Source organism: Delphinapterus leucas, chromosome 3 (genome assembly GCF_059928025.1).
Source record: "Delphinapterus leucas isolate spDelLeu-1000000601 "Yukka" chromosome 3, BTC_Dleu_Yukka2, whole genome shotgun sequence".
NCBI lineage: Eukaryota > Metazoa > Chordata > Mammalia > Artiodactyla > Monodontidae > Delphinapterus > Delphinapterus leucas.
The window spans coordinates 65,810,180-65,827,993 of record NC_143131.1 but is presented as its reverse complement, the minus strand read 5'-3'; the positions used below and the strand labels follow the sequence as shown (position 1 = coordinate 65,827,993).

At 41.7% G+C, this 17,814-nt stretch overlaps 1 protein-coding gene across 1 annotated transcript in view; it reads right to left on the bottom strand.

Moving 5' to 3' along the window:
- The window catches only part of RASGRF2 (Ras protein specific guanine nucleotide releasing factor 2), a 257,405-nt gene that overhangs the window by 7,366 nt on the left and 232,225 nt on the right, over nt 1–17,814 (bottom strand). The window contains exons 25-31 of the mRNA XM_089909081.1: nt 13,709–13,769; nt 13,291–13,394; nt 11,080–11,164; nt 8,153–8,350; nt 3,552–3,631; nt 1,770–1,887; nt 1,122–1,190 (exon numbers count right to left, since the gene is read on the bottom strand). Of these exons, the coding sequence (XP_089765207.1) occupies nt 1,122–1,190; nt 1,770–1,887; nt 3,552–3,631; nt 8,153–8,350; nt 11,080–11,164; nt 13,291–13,394; nt 13,709–13,769 (715 nt within the window). The remainder of the gene's footprint in view (nt 1–1,121; nt 1,191–1,769; nt 1,888–3,551; nt 3,632–8,152; nt 8,351–11,079; nt 11,165–13,290; nt 13,395–13,708; nt 13,770–17,814) is intronic.

The window sequence follows — 17,814 nt, the reverse complement described above, 5'->3', positions numbered from 1 at the left end:
GTTTAGGGTCTTTCAAACCCAAAGGTCATGAAATTTTGTCCTATATTTTATTTAAATAATTTAATATTTTTTAAATATTTAAGTAGTGAATTCATCTGGAATTTAATTTTGTGAATGGTATAAGACAGAGAGCCAAAATTCCTATTCCATTTATACAACGGTCAGTTTCTTTCTGGCGCTTTCTTTAAACGTCTCCTTTATCCCATATTAGATTTTCATATAGACAAAATCTGCATCTGGACTTTATCCTGCTCCATTGAGTTTGTATTCCTGTGCCAATATAGTCCTGTTTTATTCAGTACAGTTTTAGTGTCTGTATCTGGTAGGGTAAGCTCTCCCTTACTCTTCTTATTTTTCAAAAAGTCCTTATTTTTTTTGGCCTATTAAAGCTTCCTTATGAGTTTCATAATAAGTATGTCAGGTTCCATGACTAATAGGGATAATTGGCTGTGAGTTATATGGGAATCTTCTGTCTCACCTCTCAATTTTTCTGTAAAGCTAAGATGATTCTAAAAAATAACGTCTATTAAAAAATGAAAAGAAAAGAAGGAAAGAAGGGAGGGAGGGATGGAGGGAGGGAGGAAGGAAGGAACAAAAGTAAAGAAAGAAGAAAGAGGTAATAAAGGCCAGTTATGGTTGGGATGGAGCGAGGAAGGGGGTATAAGACGTGATATGAATCTTGAAAGATGAGTAGGGACCACATAATGCAAGACTTTTTGGACATATCAAGGTTTTTTTCTTTCCTTATCCTAAGAACAAAGGGAAGCCAATAAAGCAAACAACTTCCACTGTGTGTTTCAGAGAGTTCTATCTGGCTGTAAATTTGTAGAATGGATTTGCATTCTGTAGACCAGCTAACAGATATTGGTAGTTTGGACCAGGGGTGGTTCCAGCTTCACAAGAAATACAGGATGTAAAACAGATAGAATTTGATGATGAATTGATATTCTTTTTGCTTTCTTTCTTGTTTTTCTTACTCAGAGTTACCAAAGGTTTGTCTGTTTTATTGGTCTTTTCTTTGAGTCAGCTTTTGGTATTATTGATCTACTCTACTGCTGTTTCCAATGAATTAATTTCCACTTTTTTCTTCATTAAATTCTCTTACAACCACACAATATTACCTTTGGCTGATGGTCTATTCGATAGGAAGTCTGCTGGAACTGGCGTATCTCTCTGATGATGTGTGATATCTGACAGAGAAACAACAAGAGCAAAGCCTAAGTACTGCCCCTGTGCTGCAGCACATTCTTCTGGGAGCCCATCCCAGAGAAGTCAGTCCCTTCCTCCAGTGAGGTATCTGGAGCCCTGTCCCATCATGCTCCAGGCCCCAGGGCTTTCTTGTCCTTTAATGAGCCACACAAAATGTTAACAGCAAGGAAATACTGAATTCACCATCAGGGAAACAGCTGGCATGGGGCGGCCTCAGGTTCAGGAGTGGCAAGCCCTGGGTGCTAGTGTCCATGGGCTCCTTGCTTCTAACTTGGTGCTTAGAACCCAGCTGTCCAGCAAGAAGCCTCAGCACCTGTCTATCACTGGTCAGTCCTAGAAAGTCATCCCTGGAGCTTTATTCCCTACCCTCTTTGTCCAGACTGCAAGCTGAAATGGACCTGCGAAAATCTCCTGAATCAGCCGACATCAGGTGTCCACCACCAGTGTCCACCACCTCTTCACCTCGAGCGTAAAAAGCAGTGACCTTCCATGACGTCGCCTCTTCTCTGTAAGCCACTGATGTAACTGAGACAGCCTGATTGTATGAAATTCTCACCTACCATTCTCATCTTGGAGAAATTGACGAGGCCTTCCTCAGTAAAGTTTGGTGTTCCTTCTTCAATAAATGCCAGGTCTGTCAGGTACATCCCCAGATAAGGAACAGCAGGGGGGTTACAACTGCAAGACCAAGAGGTACTGTTGTCATGCTCATTCCCACAAGTGTCCACTTACCTCCCAATTTAAAATAAATAGGAAGCAAATGTGCTGCTCCCACCCTGAAGAATAAAGTCTTTTAATTCCATTTTCAGAAGCACACTTACGATATGCAGAGTTTTAAATATGCCTCACAATAGAATATGATACAAAATTACAGCCCATGCTTTACTATGTGTTTGAGACAATGGTATTTCAAACAACAGGATGTCTTACAGACAAATACTAACGTTTGCTAGCGAGACTTGCTTGCAGTATTTATCTGCATTGGCCACACTTCTCTGAGGGGTAAAAGCATGTAGGAAAACCCCATGCCCTCACCTCATTAAAGTGCAAACATTCCTTAAAGAAGTGGGTGGAAAAAAACATCAATGTAATTAGAGCTTGTAAAACTTGTTTTCTGTTTTAGTTAGTACTTAAATGTTTTAGAAGGTATAGACTTAATTAATATCACAACTACATGCTAAAGTGAGACCTTTGCTGTTTGGAAGGGGGATGAACTTGTTTTTCTCAAGATGTCTAGAGGCTGAGAATATGGCCTTTTGATCCAGAGTGAACTGGGTTTGAGTCCCTGCTTGACCACTTACTAAGTGATGCAGGGCAAACTCTCTGAACCGCAGTTTCCTCGTCTGTAAAATGGAGACAATAAAACTTATCTCTTTAGTTTGCTGTGAGGCTTAAATTAGACACATCAAGCACTTCACATAGAGTCTGTCATTTAGCAAGTATTCAGTGAATAGTTCTTGTGCTATTGTTGTCACTGTTGTTACTATGAGTCTTTCTTTCTCTCAGGGCATCACAGGACAATATTTTCCAGAGTAAGGCAAGTATGTGCAGTAGATGATAAGAAAAAAAGTTGCAAGAGAATACGTTTTATTCTCTCTCTCTCTCTCTCTCTCTCTGTCTCTGTGCACGTGCGCGCGCGCGCGTGTGTGTGTGTGTGTGTGTGTGTGTGTGTGTGCGGGTCTGTAGAAAGAGAGAATGATCCAGCAATAAAAGGTCAAAAATACATAACAATAATCAATAGGCACTGGAATATTTAAATAAAAAAATCACAGGAGGGCTTCCCTGGTGGCGCAGTGGTTGAGAGTCCGCCTGCCGATTCAGGGGACACAGGTTCGTGCCCCGATCCGGGAAGATCCCACGTGCCGCGGAGCGGCTGGGCCTGTGAGCCATGGCCGCTGAGCCTGCGTGTCCGGAAGCCTGTGCTCCGCAATAGGAGAGGCCACAACAGTGAGGGGCCCGCGTACCACAAAAAAAAAAAAAAAAAAAAAAAAAAAAAATCACAGGAAATCACTGTGTTTAGATTAAGAAATACCAAGTCAAGAAACTCTTCATAGTAAAAGAGTTTTATTTACTCTTTATGTGGTTTGATTTACTATGGTGATATTTTCTTCTTATTTGGAAAGCTCTGCATACCACGAGTATGTCCATAAGCTATTTACTTACTGTATCCACAGTATTCCAAATGAAAAGGGAAATCAGAAAAACACCTATGTGATGGAAGTTGTTCCCATTTGTTTTTCTTTTCAAGCCAAAGTAGGAGGTAAGTGACTATTTGTACACTATAAAAATTATATAAACATATTTGTGAATTATGAATAATTTAATAATTAAGATAGACATACTTTTTAAGGGTTTCTCTGAGATTTTTAAATCTTCCTTCAGATGAAATAGTCTTCTGAAGCTTGTCCATTAGAGCTTTTGTCTAGAAAGAAACAAATAACTTAGTACGTCATGAAAATATTCCTATGGTTTGGTAAGGTGGTAAGTTACCAAAAGATGCTCAGTTCTCTTCTACAGTGGCAGTTACTGATACCTTTGCCAGACTATTGTGATGTGATATGACTTTCAAAGTATAGAGGGGGGCATTATATTTAAATTTAATGTTTAAAAAAAGGAGGAAGAACACGTAAAGAAAAGTGACTACACTAATCATTGAGCCAAAAATAGAGAAAATGTGTAGAAAAGAAAAACTGTAATGCACAAGAAACTTAGGAACTTAAAGAACTGAAAAGCACATGTTGAATAGGGAATCTTAAAGGAGAAGTCTTGTGTCAGGGAGTTTTCATGATGAATCTTTTCGACTGTTGATTTCCAAGTCATCAAAGCACATATTCTGTGCTTGGCTATGGACTGACCAATACCGACTCTGATGAAATGTGACATGTGTGTGACAGGATAATATGCTCTTTGTATCCAGTGCCTAATGGCTGAGGCCACCACCACGTTAGAAGGAGGCAAAACCCAGCCATGACCAAGGGGTCAGTGTCCAGCTTTTGGATTCTGATATAGCTGTTTGAAGCCCACTTTAAAAATACTATTCCATAAAGACGCAGACATAGAGAATGGACTTGAGGACATGGGGAGGGGGAAGGATAAGCTGGGGTGAAGTGAGAGAGTGGCATGGACATATATACACTACCAAATGTAAAATAGCTAGCTAGCGGGAAGCAGCCACATAGCACAGGGAGATCAGCTCAGTGCTTTGTGACCACCCAGACGGTGGGATAGGGAGGGTGGAAGGGAGACTTAGGAGGGAGGAGATATGGGAATATATGATTATGTATAGCTGATTCACTTTGTTATACAGCAGAAACTAACACAACATTGTAAAGCAATTACACTCCAATAAAGATGTTAAAAATTTTTTTAAATTTTAAAATAAAAGTACTATTCCAATACCCATTCATCATAAAATCTCTCAAAAACTAGGGAAGAGAAAGTAGCTTCCTCAATTTTATGAAAAGCATTTATAAAAAGCCTGCAGCTAACACCATCCTTAATGGTGAAGAACTGAAAGCTCTCCCCCCAAGATCAAGAACAAGGTAAGAATGTCCTCTCTTACTATCCTATTCAACATAGCATTGGAAAGTCTAGCCAGAGCAATAAGGCAAGAAAAGGAAATAAAGGCATATAAATTGGAAAGAAAGAAATAAGATTGTTCCTATTTACAAGTGACATAATTGTCTATGTAGAAAATTCCAAGGAAACTACAAAAAAGCTCCTAGGGCTAATAAGTGAGTTCAGCAAGGTTATGGATACAAGACCAACACAAAAAAAATCAATTACATTTGTATATACTAACAATGAATGTGTGGAAACCAAAATTAAAACCACAAGAACATTTAAATATCTCCAAGGAAAATGAAATATTTAGGCATAAATCTAACAAAACATATACAGGACTTGTATGTTGAAGATTTCAAAATGCTGATTTAAGAAATCAAAGAAAACCTAAAGAAATTGTGAGAAATACTGCGTTTATGGACTGGAAGACTCAGTGTAGTAAAGATGTCAATTCTCCCTAAATTGATTGGTTTAATGGAATTCCAATGGAAATCTCAGTAAAGTTTTTAAGACATAGTTTTTATCCTAAAATTTATATGGAAGTCACAGCACTTAAGGTAGTTAAAATAATTTCAAAACAGAAGAATAAAGTGGAGGAATATAGAAAGAATTCTCAGATCTCAAAGGTAAAAAAAACAAACAATCTAATTAAAAAATGAGCTGAAGACATGATTAGGCATTTTGCTGAAGAGGATATACAAATGCAAACAAGCACATGAAAAGATGTTTAAGATTATTAGCCTTTAGCAAGTGCAAATTAAAACAATGGTGAGATTTCAAAATGGCTAAAATTAAAAATAGTGATAACACCAAATGCTGACAAGAATGTGGAGCGGGCTTCCCTGGTGGCGCAGTGGTTAAGAATACGCCTGCCAATGCAGGAGATACGGGTTCGAGCTCTGGTCCGGGAAGATCCCACATGCCGCAGAGCAACTAAGCCCGTGAGCCACAACTACTGAGCCTGTGCCCTAGAGCCTTCGAGCCACAGCTACTGAAGCCCACACGCCTAGAGCCCATGCTCTGCAACAAGAGAAGCCACCGCAATGAGAACCCGCGCGCAGCAGTGAAGACCCAATGCAGCCATAAATAAATAAATTTATATATATAAAAAAAAGAATGTGGAGAAACTGGTTTACTCGTACACTCCTGATAGGAATGTAATACGGTACAGCCTCTCTAGAAAAGAGTGGAAGTTTCTTACAAAACTAAACACACAATTACCATATGACCCAGCAATCGCACTCTTAGGCATATCCCAGAGAAATGAAAACTTATAGTCACATAAAACATATTCATGAATGTTCATAGCAGCTTTATTTGTAATAGCTGAAACTGAAAACACCCAGATGTCCTTCAAGGGGTGAATGGTTAAATGAAATGTCATATCTACACCAGGAGGTACTGTTCAGCAATAAAAAGGAACTAAGAATTGATACATGTAACAACTTGAATGGATTTCAAAGGAATTATTCTGAGTTTAAAAAAAGGCAATCTCAAAATGTCATATACTGCATGATTCTATTTATACAACATTCTTGAAATGACAAAATTACAGAGATGGAAAACAGATCTGTGGTTGCCAGGAGTTAGGGAGGGAGAGGGGGGAAGGTGGCTGGGGCTATAAAAGGGTGGCAGGAGGGATCTTAGTGATAGAACTGTTCTGTATCTTCACTCTGGTGGTGATTACATGCATCTATCCCTGTAATAAAGGCACACTAAACACACACACACACACACACATGCACACACACAGATGAATACATGTAAAAGTAATGAAGTCTGTATAAGATTGGCGGATGGTACCAATGGTTAATTTTGTGGTTGTGATATTGTCTGTAGTTATGTGAGATGTTACCACTGGGGGACACTGGGTATAGGGTGGAAGGGATTTCTATTATTTCTTATAATTGCATATGGACCTACAGTGATCTCAACATTAAAAGTTTTTTTAAAAACAGTTTTTATAACAGCTGTGGCTTTTATTTGCAAGGTCCAGGCTTTATTCACAGAAGAATTTGCCATTTCTAGGGGCCAAACTTGGGATTCTTAGAGCATTCCATTTTTACTAAGGAATGGGGGGGAGGGGATAAAAGATATGACTTAGGCTTGGTTTCTTGATACATAGGGAGGAATTTAAAAGGCTCGGAGAGAGCAAAGAAAATAGAATAGAGTAAGAAGCAATGTCTCTGAGAGGGGCTTAAACCCTCAGAGGGGGCAACAGAAACCAGACAGCTTTGAGGAAATGTCAGCAGAATATATGCTATTCTTCCTGCCTGAAACCCTTGAGGTGGGCGCCCTGAAGACACCCTTCACCAACTTTGGGTGGTCACAACAAGGCAGGCACAGTGGTCTGTGGAAGAAGGATATGCAGAGAGGGCCTGGCATAAACACTCCTAGCCTCTGGTGCCCATGGGACATGAGGAGCCTAGAAAGTTCCCCCAACACCCTTTGAGAGGGTCAAGTGAGTTATCTAGTAATGAAGAATTAGCCTGCCCACTAGGGATCAGCAAGGGGCACCACAGCCTGTAGTAGAGGTAATACGCACCCCATCTCAGAGAATCAGCAGAGCCAGTGAGAGACGAATGGGAGGTGAGGTCAGCCAAGCTCCCTGCGTGCAATAACCATGCCATGTTCCTGGCAGGGTAGGTTGACCATTTGAACACCAGGCACAGGCAACTCACAGCAGCTTGTACCCAATGACTAAACTGCCAAAGACTACAGCAGGAGGCCAGTGGGTGCACACAGCCTTCCACAAGCCCGGAAAAGCCCTCCCTAACACCCACTGACACACAGGGGGAAGAGCAGGGGGGAAATGGTGACGTCACTTGAATCCTGAAATTATCTGAAGGAAAAAATAAGCGTGAACAAGCTAAGTCCAATTAAAAGAAAATTAAGAAGTTATATTTCTTCACATTCAAGTCATTATGCCAAAACTTGACTACCTGAATGACAAAGAAGAGGTGAACATGGAGGCCCTCTCTCCCTGGTCTTTGGCCCTAAGGCATTTGTACCTTTACTTTGAGGGAGAAAGAATGGATCCACGGACACCACTGTGCTCACTTGGAATCAATGCGCCCTCCCTAAATGATTCAGGGAACACCTCCTGACTGTCAACTACATTGTCTGAAGTTGTCCCCAGATATGTTATAATGAGTGTTTTGGTTTGTATTTTCTTTTCTAAATTAACCATTTAGAAACACATATGAGCAGAATCAATTAAGTGGTAAGAACACAGTAATTACCCATGTTGGCACCTTTCTTTGGCAACGGAGCTGCACATTTCAGCTAATTATTTCCTAATCAGTAATATTTATCCTGGCTCTGGTCTCCCAGTCTCTCTTCCTCGCGGCAGCGGGAGGTGTCGCCCACTGATGCTCACCTGCTTGGACACCTTGGCCCAGGTTTTCTTCAGCCGGTAGATGGCACTTCTGTTTAAGGCTGAGGTGATCTCCAGCACGCCATTGTAGTTGTGCAGGCACCGGCAGATGTCCGCCACGGCCACCCACTTCTCAATTGCATTGGCTCGGGAGCTGACATCCGCATAATTCATGATCTGGGAGGCCACCAGGTTACTCATCTGAGACAATGGAAAAGCCAAGAGAGGCCAGCTAAGAGCCAAAGCAATTCATGCAGGCACGATACCTGAATTACCTACAGAAATGTCAGCAAAGCAGGTGTCAAGGGATGCGAGATCATGGTCCATTTAGATATCAACCTTCTGAAGAAACTAAAGTCTGGATAACAATAACAACACACGAATGAACACCTGCTCATCCTGAGTGAAGAGAGGGGTTGTTTGGGATCAGCTTGTTGGGGGAAGAGGTGGTTTTGCTAATCAGTAATTTTGATGGAGGAGTCATTTCCAATAATTATTGAGAGAATGGCAGAGAATAAACTAACCCCTGAGGAATGGCAACCTTTGCAGATCAGGGGTTTCACTTCTTGGGGCCTCTCCCAATGTTCCTTGGGTCCCAACGGTGTGGGGATAGTCACTCTAGGAAGCCTCAGTTATCACAAAGAAAACACATTTCCTCCCAATCAAATCAAACTCTAACCTACCAACTCTCAAACCAGAAACACTTAGGTGCAGAAGAGAGAACATTTTCATCTTATCTTGCTGAATTTTTTTTCCACCAGCAGTTAAAGGGACCTATAGTTTCAAGGCTAAGCACTGTCATTCTATTAGTTAAAGCCAAGAGAAAAAGAGGCAACTTAAGAAGCTCAACACTTAGCATATGGAAAGGAAAAGACTAGAACAGGATTGATTACTAATAAAGGGGATCTGGGGTCCATACTCTTATATCCATACACTAAATCTGATGAGTACATCAATTCTTTGATAATTCCATAGGTATTTTAAATCTCACAGGGCCTCAGAACTATCATTGTGCATATTTATTAAAGAAATTATTTTGTACTGAGCACCTAGTAAGGACCATTCTTTTAGGTTGTGGGAACAGGAAAAATAAATAAATCAGTCTCCCTGGCCTTAAGGCATTGAGCCTGGTTAGGTGGGAAGGTGAGGAGAGGCAGACAGAAACAAGTAAATACCACAAAGCGAAATGCAAAGCTAGGGCTGAGTGGGGGGCGGAGCTTGAGAAATAGAGGCAGCATGGGGCAGGTGGCCTAGTACAGAGGAGAGAGATTGTGCCTGCACTGAACCCTGAAGCGTGAGGAGAAGCTAGCTACTGCTTCCCATCAAAGTAGAGGAGTGTCTGCAAAGGGACAGAGCGGGAAGGCGTGGTGGCATGGAGGATCTGGCAGCTGTCTGAGGAGCACGGGGGTTGGTGAGAGACAAGGATGACAGGAGGCGGGGCTCCTGTAGGCCAGGTTGAGCAGCTGGGGACGTATTGTGAAGGTGAGAGGAAGCCACTGACAAAATTTCATCAAAGAGATATAATTAGATGGGCCTCCGAGAGAAGTTATTTCCGTGACACTGTGTGAAGAAAGGGTTGGGTGTCAGTGAGATGGGGGTAGGGAGATAGGGAGTTAGGAGCTCCTGGAGAAAAGAATGAAAGGCCAAATCAAGATTATGGCAGTGGGAAGGGAGGGGAAAAGAAGAGTCTGAGATGTGTAGATTTAGGGTTCACTAACATGTTGAGGGGTGAGCGAGGTGGAGAAAGGAGAAGAAGGGGTCGAAGATGACCTCTAGATTCCGTGCTTGGTTGAGTGAGTGGCTGGTGGGGCCATTACCCAAGACCAAGAACAGAGAACAAGATGAAGAAGCAGCCTTGGTGGGTCTGGGAGGAACTCTGATGATGAGTTCCATTTGCAATCTGGACACAGTGCAAGTGGCCACCCAAGTAGAGACATGTGGGTATGGAGCCTGGGACTGAACCTCTGATTTGAGTGTCCATTTCATCCCAACTGTATGTACAGCACAGGCAAAAAAGAAAAAAAAATAGGTTTAGTGTGCACAGAAGGGGCTCTGCTTCTCAAAGAGTGGCCCAGACAGGTCATGTGTCCTGTCCTTTAGGAAGCAGTGACATTTGATGCTTGCTATGTAATAACACCTATTCCACATGTACCCTCAGCAAAGCACTGTCTTGGGAATTTGCACTGTTGTTTTGTATTTTGATTCTGGATGACATTAATTTACCTACAGGTTTCCTGGTAGTCTTTTTTTTTTTTTTTTTTTTTTAAACATCATCTTTAGTAGAATTGAAAAGGGAGCCTTCCCTTTGCTGGGATAGGCCTGAAGACATTCCAACATCTGTGGCTCTTCCACAGGACTAAGACCAGTAGGACAGCACCAATAGGGAGGAGGAGGGTATAAAAGCAGCTCCATCTTAACTGCTGCAGGAGAGCAGAGGGGGAGATGGACCGACAGCTGGTTACCTCTGCACGCAGTCTCAGCATCACTGTAATTACGCTCAGAGAGGTTCCTTCCCACCCTGGAGTGTACTGGGACTGAATATTCAGTAATAATGAGGAGGAGCTGTAGCAACCCAGCCTTACCATCACCAGTACCACCAGGGGCCAGTGACACAGTGCTGTTAGAACCAGTCAATCTACAACCATGAAGTAATCATGATCATGATAAAAATAATAGCAGCTACCTATGCATCACTGAGCACTTACCAGACTTGTGTACCATCAAATGTGAACTGGAAGGTAACTGGAAGTTATCACATCACTGTGAACTCTTAGAGGATATTTAAGCTTTTTTTTTTTTTTAACATTCCATCAGTTTTGTTTAAAAAGTGGGTGGAAGACTTCTTTTAATTTAGAGAAGGCATCTCAAGACCCTGATACTCATCTTCCTATAACACTCCCGCCCAAGGTTTTATTTTTATGGTTACTCACATCATTGAAATGTTGGCTGGTTTTCATAATGTAAGGTGTTCTTTCATTTTTATCCAGCTTCATCCACCCCTGCCCAAGAAATTCTCTGAAAATTCAAAACAAAACACAAAATCAATTAAGTTTTTTAAGGGTGCCTATGATCCTGAATAATCATTATGAATATTATATACATTAAGCTTGACATTTCCCAACCCTGCTGCTCCATCTCAAATGAATTTTAGCTCAATTCTACCATTTCACCACTTGATGCCAAAAAGAAAAAGATTCTTCAGTTTCAGCTTTCTCTTATAAATGTTTGGAACCGGGTCCCTATTAGGATCATTATAAAGGCTTCTCTGAAATTGGAAAACAATGACAAGAGGAATAAAGAGCTTAAGTGCTAACTCAGAAACCAAGACCATTTTCCCTGGATCAGCTTGAAAAAATCTTAAGCCTTAGCAGAAGGCTTGAAAAATCCATCACTACCAAAAATGTTAATTAAGAACAGTATGTTTTCCTCCACTTTGCTCTGACAGTCTCCAGGAGAATGTCAATTCCATGGGCAGGGACTTTCCTTTGTTCGCCCCAGAGCCCAGAACAGTACACGTGGTAAGGGCCGAATGAACAAATGCTGGTGTTAGCACTTTGCAGCCCGTTCGTGTGATGAAGGCAGTTACGGTGGTGGGAGCTCATCCTGGAGGAAGGTCTGTCTTCTGAATAACATCCCTGCTCCTTCATTTCACTCATGAGTGGGTCACTGGATCACAGCAAGCGACGGACAATCAAGCTGGAGCATACAGGAATTATTTTGTCAAGGCATTACCAAAATTAAAATGAAATTACTCTGACACGTTCTTAATCCACCAATGTTGACTGAGTCCCTTGATGTGGGTGGTACTGTTCCCATCCTGCAAGGCTGTTGGACATAAAGATGTGCTTTTTCCACGGATGAAAATTGGTACATGTTCACAGCAGCAGAGAGGAGGAGAGGTGAGAAGGGTCCCAGGAAGAGACCACACCAAGGGCAACCACAAAGATTCAGCCTTTGCTGTTTCTCCTCTTCCACAGTGGTCATGCTCCCCTCCCTCCTGAATCCTCACTGCACTGAAGGACAGTCAGGAGGTGGGGGGAAGAGGCACTGCACTGCTAACTCAAGTCATCAAATGGTCAGTGGGTTCATTTGTATGGCCAAGGGGCCACGTTCCTTTTTTCCCCGTGTTCATGGATGGGCCTACAATTGCTGAAAGTGGGAAAGAAGATAAAACGCATAAAAGAAAAGTCTGCAGGAGCATCTTCCGGCCCTGCCCCTTCTACTGTAGCTCTGACCACCAACACGGCTATGCCTGAGCCTCCATCATCCTGGATGTCCTCTTCTCTACATACGACATGGACCACAGTCATACCTCTTACCCAGCCCCTCCCATACCTTTCATTTAGTTATAATTTCACAGGGGACTTATGCCAACAGTTGTTATTCGTCCAAACAAAGGCCTTGTTTGTAGAGCTGCTGATTAGGACAGAAGGAGGGGGCTTAAAGAGCCTCCCTTACTCTGCACACGAGACAGTTAAAAGGCAGTAGTGACATGGATGCTCATTACGTGACAGCGTTCACTCAGCAGATACCCACTCCAAGTGTGCTCTGTGCAAAGCACTGTCTTGGGAGTCTGCGCTGTTCTGGAGTCTCGATGCTCAGCAATATCACCTGCTGATTTATGGACATGGGGGAAAAATTGCAGCAGAATTTACAGAATTTCCCAACATCAGTGTTTCTCAAAGTATAGCCTTAGCTCACGCAGAATTATCTGGGATTCTCATTGAAAATGTAGTTTCCTGGGCCTCAAACCTACTGGAATCAGGATTTCCGGCGGGGGGGTGGCCAGGGGGCGGTACCTAGGCATGTACATTTTTAACAGGTTTCCCAAATGATTTTAGGCACCATGAAGTTTGAGAACCACTGTTATACTGTATTGCTGTTTCTATAACACAAAGATGTGAGAGGACAGAGAACTTCGCCTTCTATGGTAACCGTAGCACATACAGAAACACAAGACTGACCATCTTGAGAGTTCCCAATATTTCTACCTAAATATTTCCAACATAAAGTGGAACCAAAAGACATTCAAGTGGGACCAAACCAACATAAGATTAAGAGCCACAGCTCTGCGCACACGCCATCTGTTGAGGAACAATGTCAGCTGTGAGGCAGCCCTGCTGCCGCGAGGGCACACTCACTCGTACGGAATGCTTCTGAAAACAATGTGGTCCAGGAGGGTGATCTGCTCAGCCAGCTCCATGGCCGACAAGGTCTCAAAGCACTCGGCCTTTGGACAGTCCGTCTGCAAGAGATGAGGGCAGGGAATGAAACACACCCGGAAGCAAGATGCCTGCCAGCTCACTGCAGCTGCTTGGAGTACAAAGTCCACCCTAGATCCCAGCTATGAAGAAAACGGCAGAAAGTTCAGAAATAACAGCCGGCATTAACATCATGGACCAACCGCTAAACCCCAAAGCCAAATCTGGTTCTTCTCACACAGTTGCAGCGACAGAATATACAGTCCAGAACCCAGTTATCCGTTATGGGCACAGTGCTTGCCTTTGAGAGGTGAGTCTTACACATAATTGTGCAGGATAAGACCACGGCTGAACTTACCAGTTGAATTATGTCCTCCAGTTTTAGGTGGATGTCATCTTGATCATCTTGTGAAAGGGCCCTAAAATAAAGTCAAAATATCCTCCATGAAAAGAAAATAGACATCCCAGAAATGAAATGACAAAATGCAGTCCAGGTTTCCCTGGGGGGAAGTCGGAGGGTTCCGGTCTGCGAGGCTGTGGAGATGTGAATTGAAGACAGAGGGTCAAGGAAACAGGAAAACACACATGTTAAAGGCAGAGGACGATCATCAAGAGAGCTGACTTATAACACAGAGCCAACCTGTTACATACAAGTTGTAAATAAAACACCCACTGTGAAAGTGAAGCAGAGGGTAAGCTGGTGCTTTGCGTTACTGAGCGGATCTACGCCACGAATCTGGGTGCCTTGCGTTGCTATCGGTCAGGGTTTCTAACAGGCCTAAGTGTCCCATCCACAATCCTCCAGCCCCTACCCTGGCCCCTCCCTGCTGATGCTGAGGCAGAAGATGCAGGCATAGGTAGACCAGAAGCTCAGGGGGGTTCCTGGGTAGCAAGAGTTCAAACAATGCCAGGTAGAAAGCCAGCAGGTGAACTCTTCCCCTTTGCTCCCCAGATGGGCTTTCCCGAGACACATTTGGTACTGTATCCCCACACGTGGTGTTATTCAGCTCTCAATAAATATTTTTTTTGATCAGTGACAAATGAGTAACTGAATACATAAGTTAAGGTGGGTGCTGGTTCCAGAGTGACAGTGATACTTTCAAGTCCAAGAGAAGTTCAGGGTCCAGGAAAATTAACCTGATTATATAACTTGCCATCTGGACCAAACACTTCAAGTGTCCTAAAATGAAGGCATAATCACATATTAAAAGTATTAAAATATTTAAACAGTGCCCAACCATGTAGCCTGTCTGCTGGAGGACACTAGTTTTAAAAAGCAACAATGATGTGATGTTCTATTGTGTTCTGAGTTGATAAAAACAAAACTATCACCCTCGAAAACACAAAATCAACTGAGGAGGGTAATTGTATGCTCATTACATGCCAGGCATGTGCTAACCATCTGACACACACTCTCTCCTATATCATAAAAAATCCCTATAAAGTAAGCATTATTGTCTCCATTTTATAGAGATGAGGAAACAAAAGCTCAAAGAAATGGACTAGCTGGCCCAGGGTTCGGTCCAGTTTGCTTTCCTGTTGCTCTTGCTTGTCATGAGCAGGCTTATGAAAGGCACCACTTCAAAGGTCCAGCACAGAGCACACACCAGAAAAGGTCAATTCCTTTTGCTCGATCTTCCTTCTCTCTAACGAAAGTTCTTGGCTGTTTACCCGGGAGCAGAATCCTTCTAGATCACAGGAATGGCAATCCTCTTGTCTGCAATTAGCCATATCATTTGTGAGAAGAAAAAGTCACCATATGCTAAAGGGAAGATTAAGGTGAGGAAAAAATAAGTAAACATAACTCTTTCTCCAAAGACTGTTACATCACACTTAAGGGTTAGACACAGGGGAAAAGTGACTCTTTCCCAAAGCGCATGTCATCCTTTCTACGGTAGCCTGTGTTCTTGGAGAGAGATCAGTGGCCTTATAACTATGTGTACCCGTGGAAAAGATCCTTTTTATGAGGCTGGGCAATATTTTAGCTTGGAAAGAAATGGTCCAGAAGTTATTTCACTTCTATCAAATGTTTCTCTCCTCAACGATCTTACGCTAATGTTCCAAGATACATCTGGTCCCATTCAGTTACCTCACATTTCTCTTTTCAAAAGAGTCTGCCCTGTAAATCAAAATAAATGCTATCTCTTTCGAAAATGTCCCCTTAGAACAAAAGTTCTTAATCCTAGAGTATCACTAAATAATCTCTAGAGGTCCACAAACTTTTAAAAATGATATGCAAATGTTTGCATATATTCATATGTTCATTTTTCTGAGAGGAGACTGCTTCCATCATATTCTTTTGGGGGATCCATGACCCCCAACAAGGTTAAAAATAACTATAGAAATGTATACTCTGCCATAAAATGGCATGTGACATTTTGTAAAATACAAAAGATTTTCAGTATTATGATTAAGGAACCAGCTCCAGAATTTGATTGCCCACCCATGAATTCATTAGTGATGGCAAGTCGAATTCATTTTTCTTTTTTTTTTATGCTTATAGTTACAGTTTTATTTTAAAGGATATAACTCGGGAACAGCCAAGTACAAGGAAGAGATGCATAGGGCAAGTCGAATTCTTAAGGTAGATGCGACCCGAGGAAATAGCTCAGAACAATATAGAGATGTGTTTAATAAATGAGGATGATCCAGCTGTCAAAAAACACTTCGCACCAAAATTAAAAGTGATTAGAAAGTAAAAAATGAAATTGATGACTAATTATCTTTGAAGACATTTTCAAGCCAGGAAAGGAGGTGAACAAAATCCACCTAGTAAGAGAGGCAGCCCCTGACTCCAAGTAAGAGTAGGAGCAGGACGTCATTTTGGTGTAAAAGTTCTAATGGGTCTGAACAAAATAAATGCTACGCCTAAACACCGACATGTCAAATATTCTTGACCTGTAACGTGTAAACATCCACAGTGAGTACCTTAGCTGGATGTATCAAGTACCTTAGCTTGATACAATCGCCTGGATTTCCTTTGATTCTGGTAAACTGATTCGATTAAACCAAGCAAAACCTTTATCCTGGCCTGTTCATTTGAATACCTGGTTTATTGTATGAAGCAATTTGAAGAAAGCAGTTTTTCTTCTACAAAAAAAAAAAGGAGTCTAATGCTGCTTGGGGCTGTGTGAGGTTTGTGGGTCCCCTTTTCATGACTGAACCCACTCCGGTTGACCATCCAAGAAGTCAATCATTGTTCCTTTTCATTCTATGGCATGTTAGTTGTCTACAAAAAACACTATACTGCATAGATTCAGAAGCCAGCTGGTCAGACAACGTTGGAGGGTCGTGGTATTTTAGGAATATAAAAATCTTGAGCAGAGGTTTTTATTCACAACAGGGCCACAAACTACCTATGCTAATTAAACTTCTTCAGCATAAAGTAATCCCTGTGACACTGTGTAAGGAGGGGATGATTCATCATAGAAAGCTTTCACTTTACTGCATTAATGTATTATGTGTTTAAATACATGTGTCATGTTTATATCTCACTGTTATATGACTTGAATGCATCTAAATCTTTAACATCGGGATTTTTTTTTTTTTAACCTCTCACAATCCTAACTTGTATTCGATGGGAGGTGTGTTCAGAAACGTTCCCTTCAGATGTGAAGGCCTCTCTAACCCTGGTCCAGTTCCAACAGAGGATGGATTTGCTTCTAGTCTTCTGACTACCTTAGAGTTTGATGAATACTCCAGGATCCTGGGTTTTCCCCACATGTATCACTCATTATGATCAATTTAATATTTATGCACTTATAATGCAATACCAGATAAAAAACTTAAAAGGAAACGGGATTATGCAAATTCTATAACTAGAAAATTTCCCCTTCAAGTGTAGAAATCATGTAGTCTTAAAAACAGAGCCAAGAGCAACTGGCCTCTGTCCTCGAATGGGCCGCTTGCTTGCTACTGTGACGGGCTGGCCTGGGCCCATGGCATGGCCTGCCTCAGACTCTTCTCCTCCCCACCTTGTGAATGGTTTTATCTCATGTTGCTTCTGGGACCTGCCAGACCACCTCTTCCTTCCCATGCTTTCTCAAGCATGACTTTCCTTCCTGCTGGGCTTACTGGAGCCCACGGCTACCTATGCTCTGGCACTTTTTTTTTTTAAAAAAGGCAGATGTCCATAAATGCATGGAAACATTTAATACTAAATTCTCTTGGTTTCAGCTGAAAATAATTCCGTTTGTTTTCAAATTAAGAAATGAACTAACAGGAAAATCTTTATAATTTTCAGGTTGTTAAATAACCCTTTTTATTTCTGTTTCTTTCTCATATACCCCATGATTTCTTTTTTTTTCATGAAGAGATTTCATGAATGATAACATTCCTTCAGTTGATGGTTCTGTCTAGGTCTTACTTCCTACTCTACTTTCTAATCATTTTGACGTGATTTTTAAAAACACACATTTCATACATATAAACATGAGTATCGGATATGTAAAGTTATCAAACCCC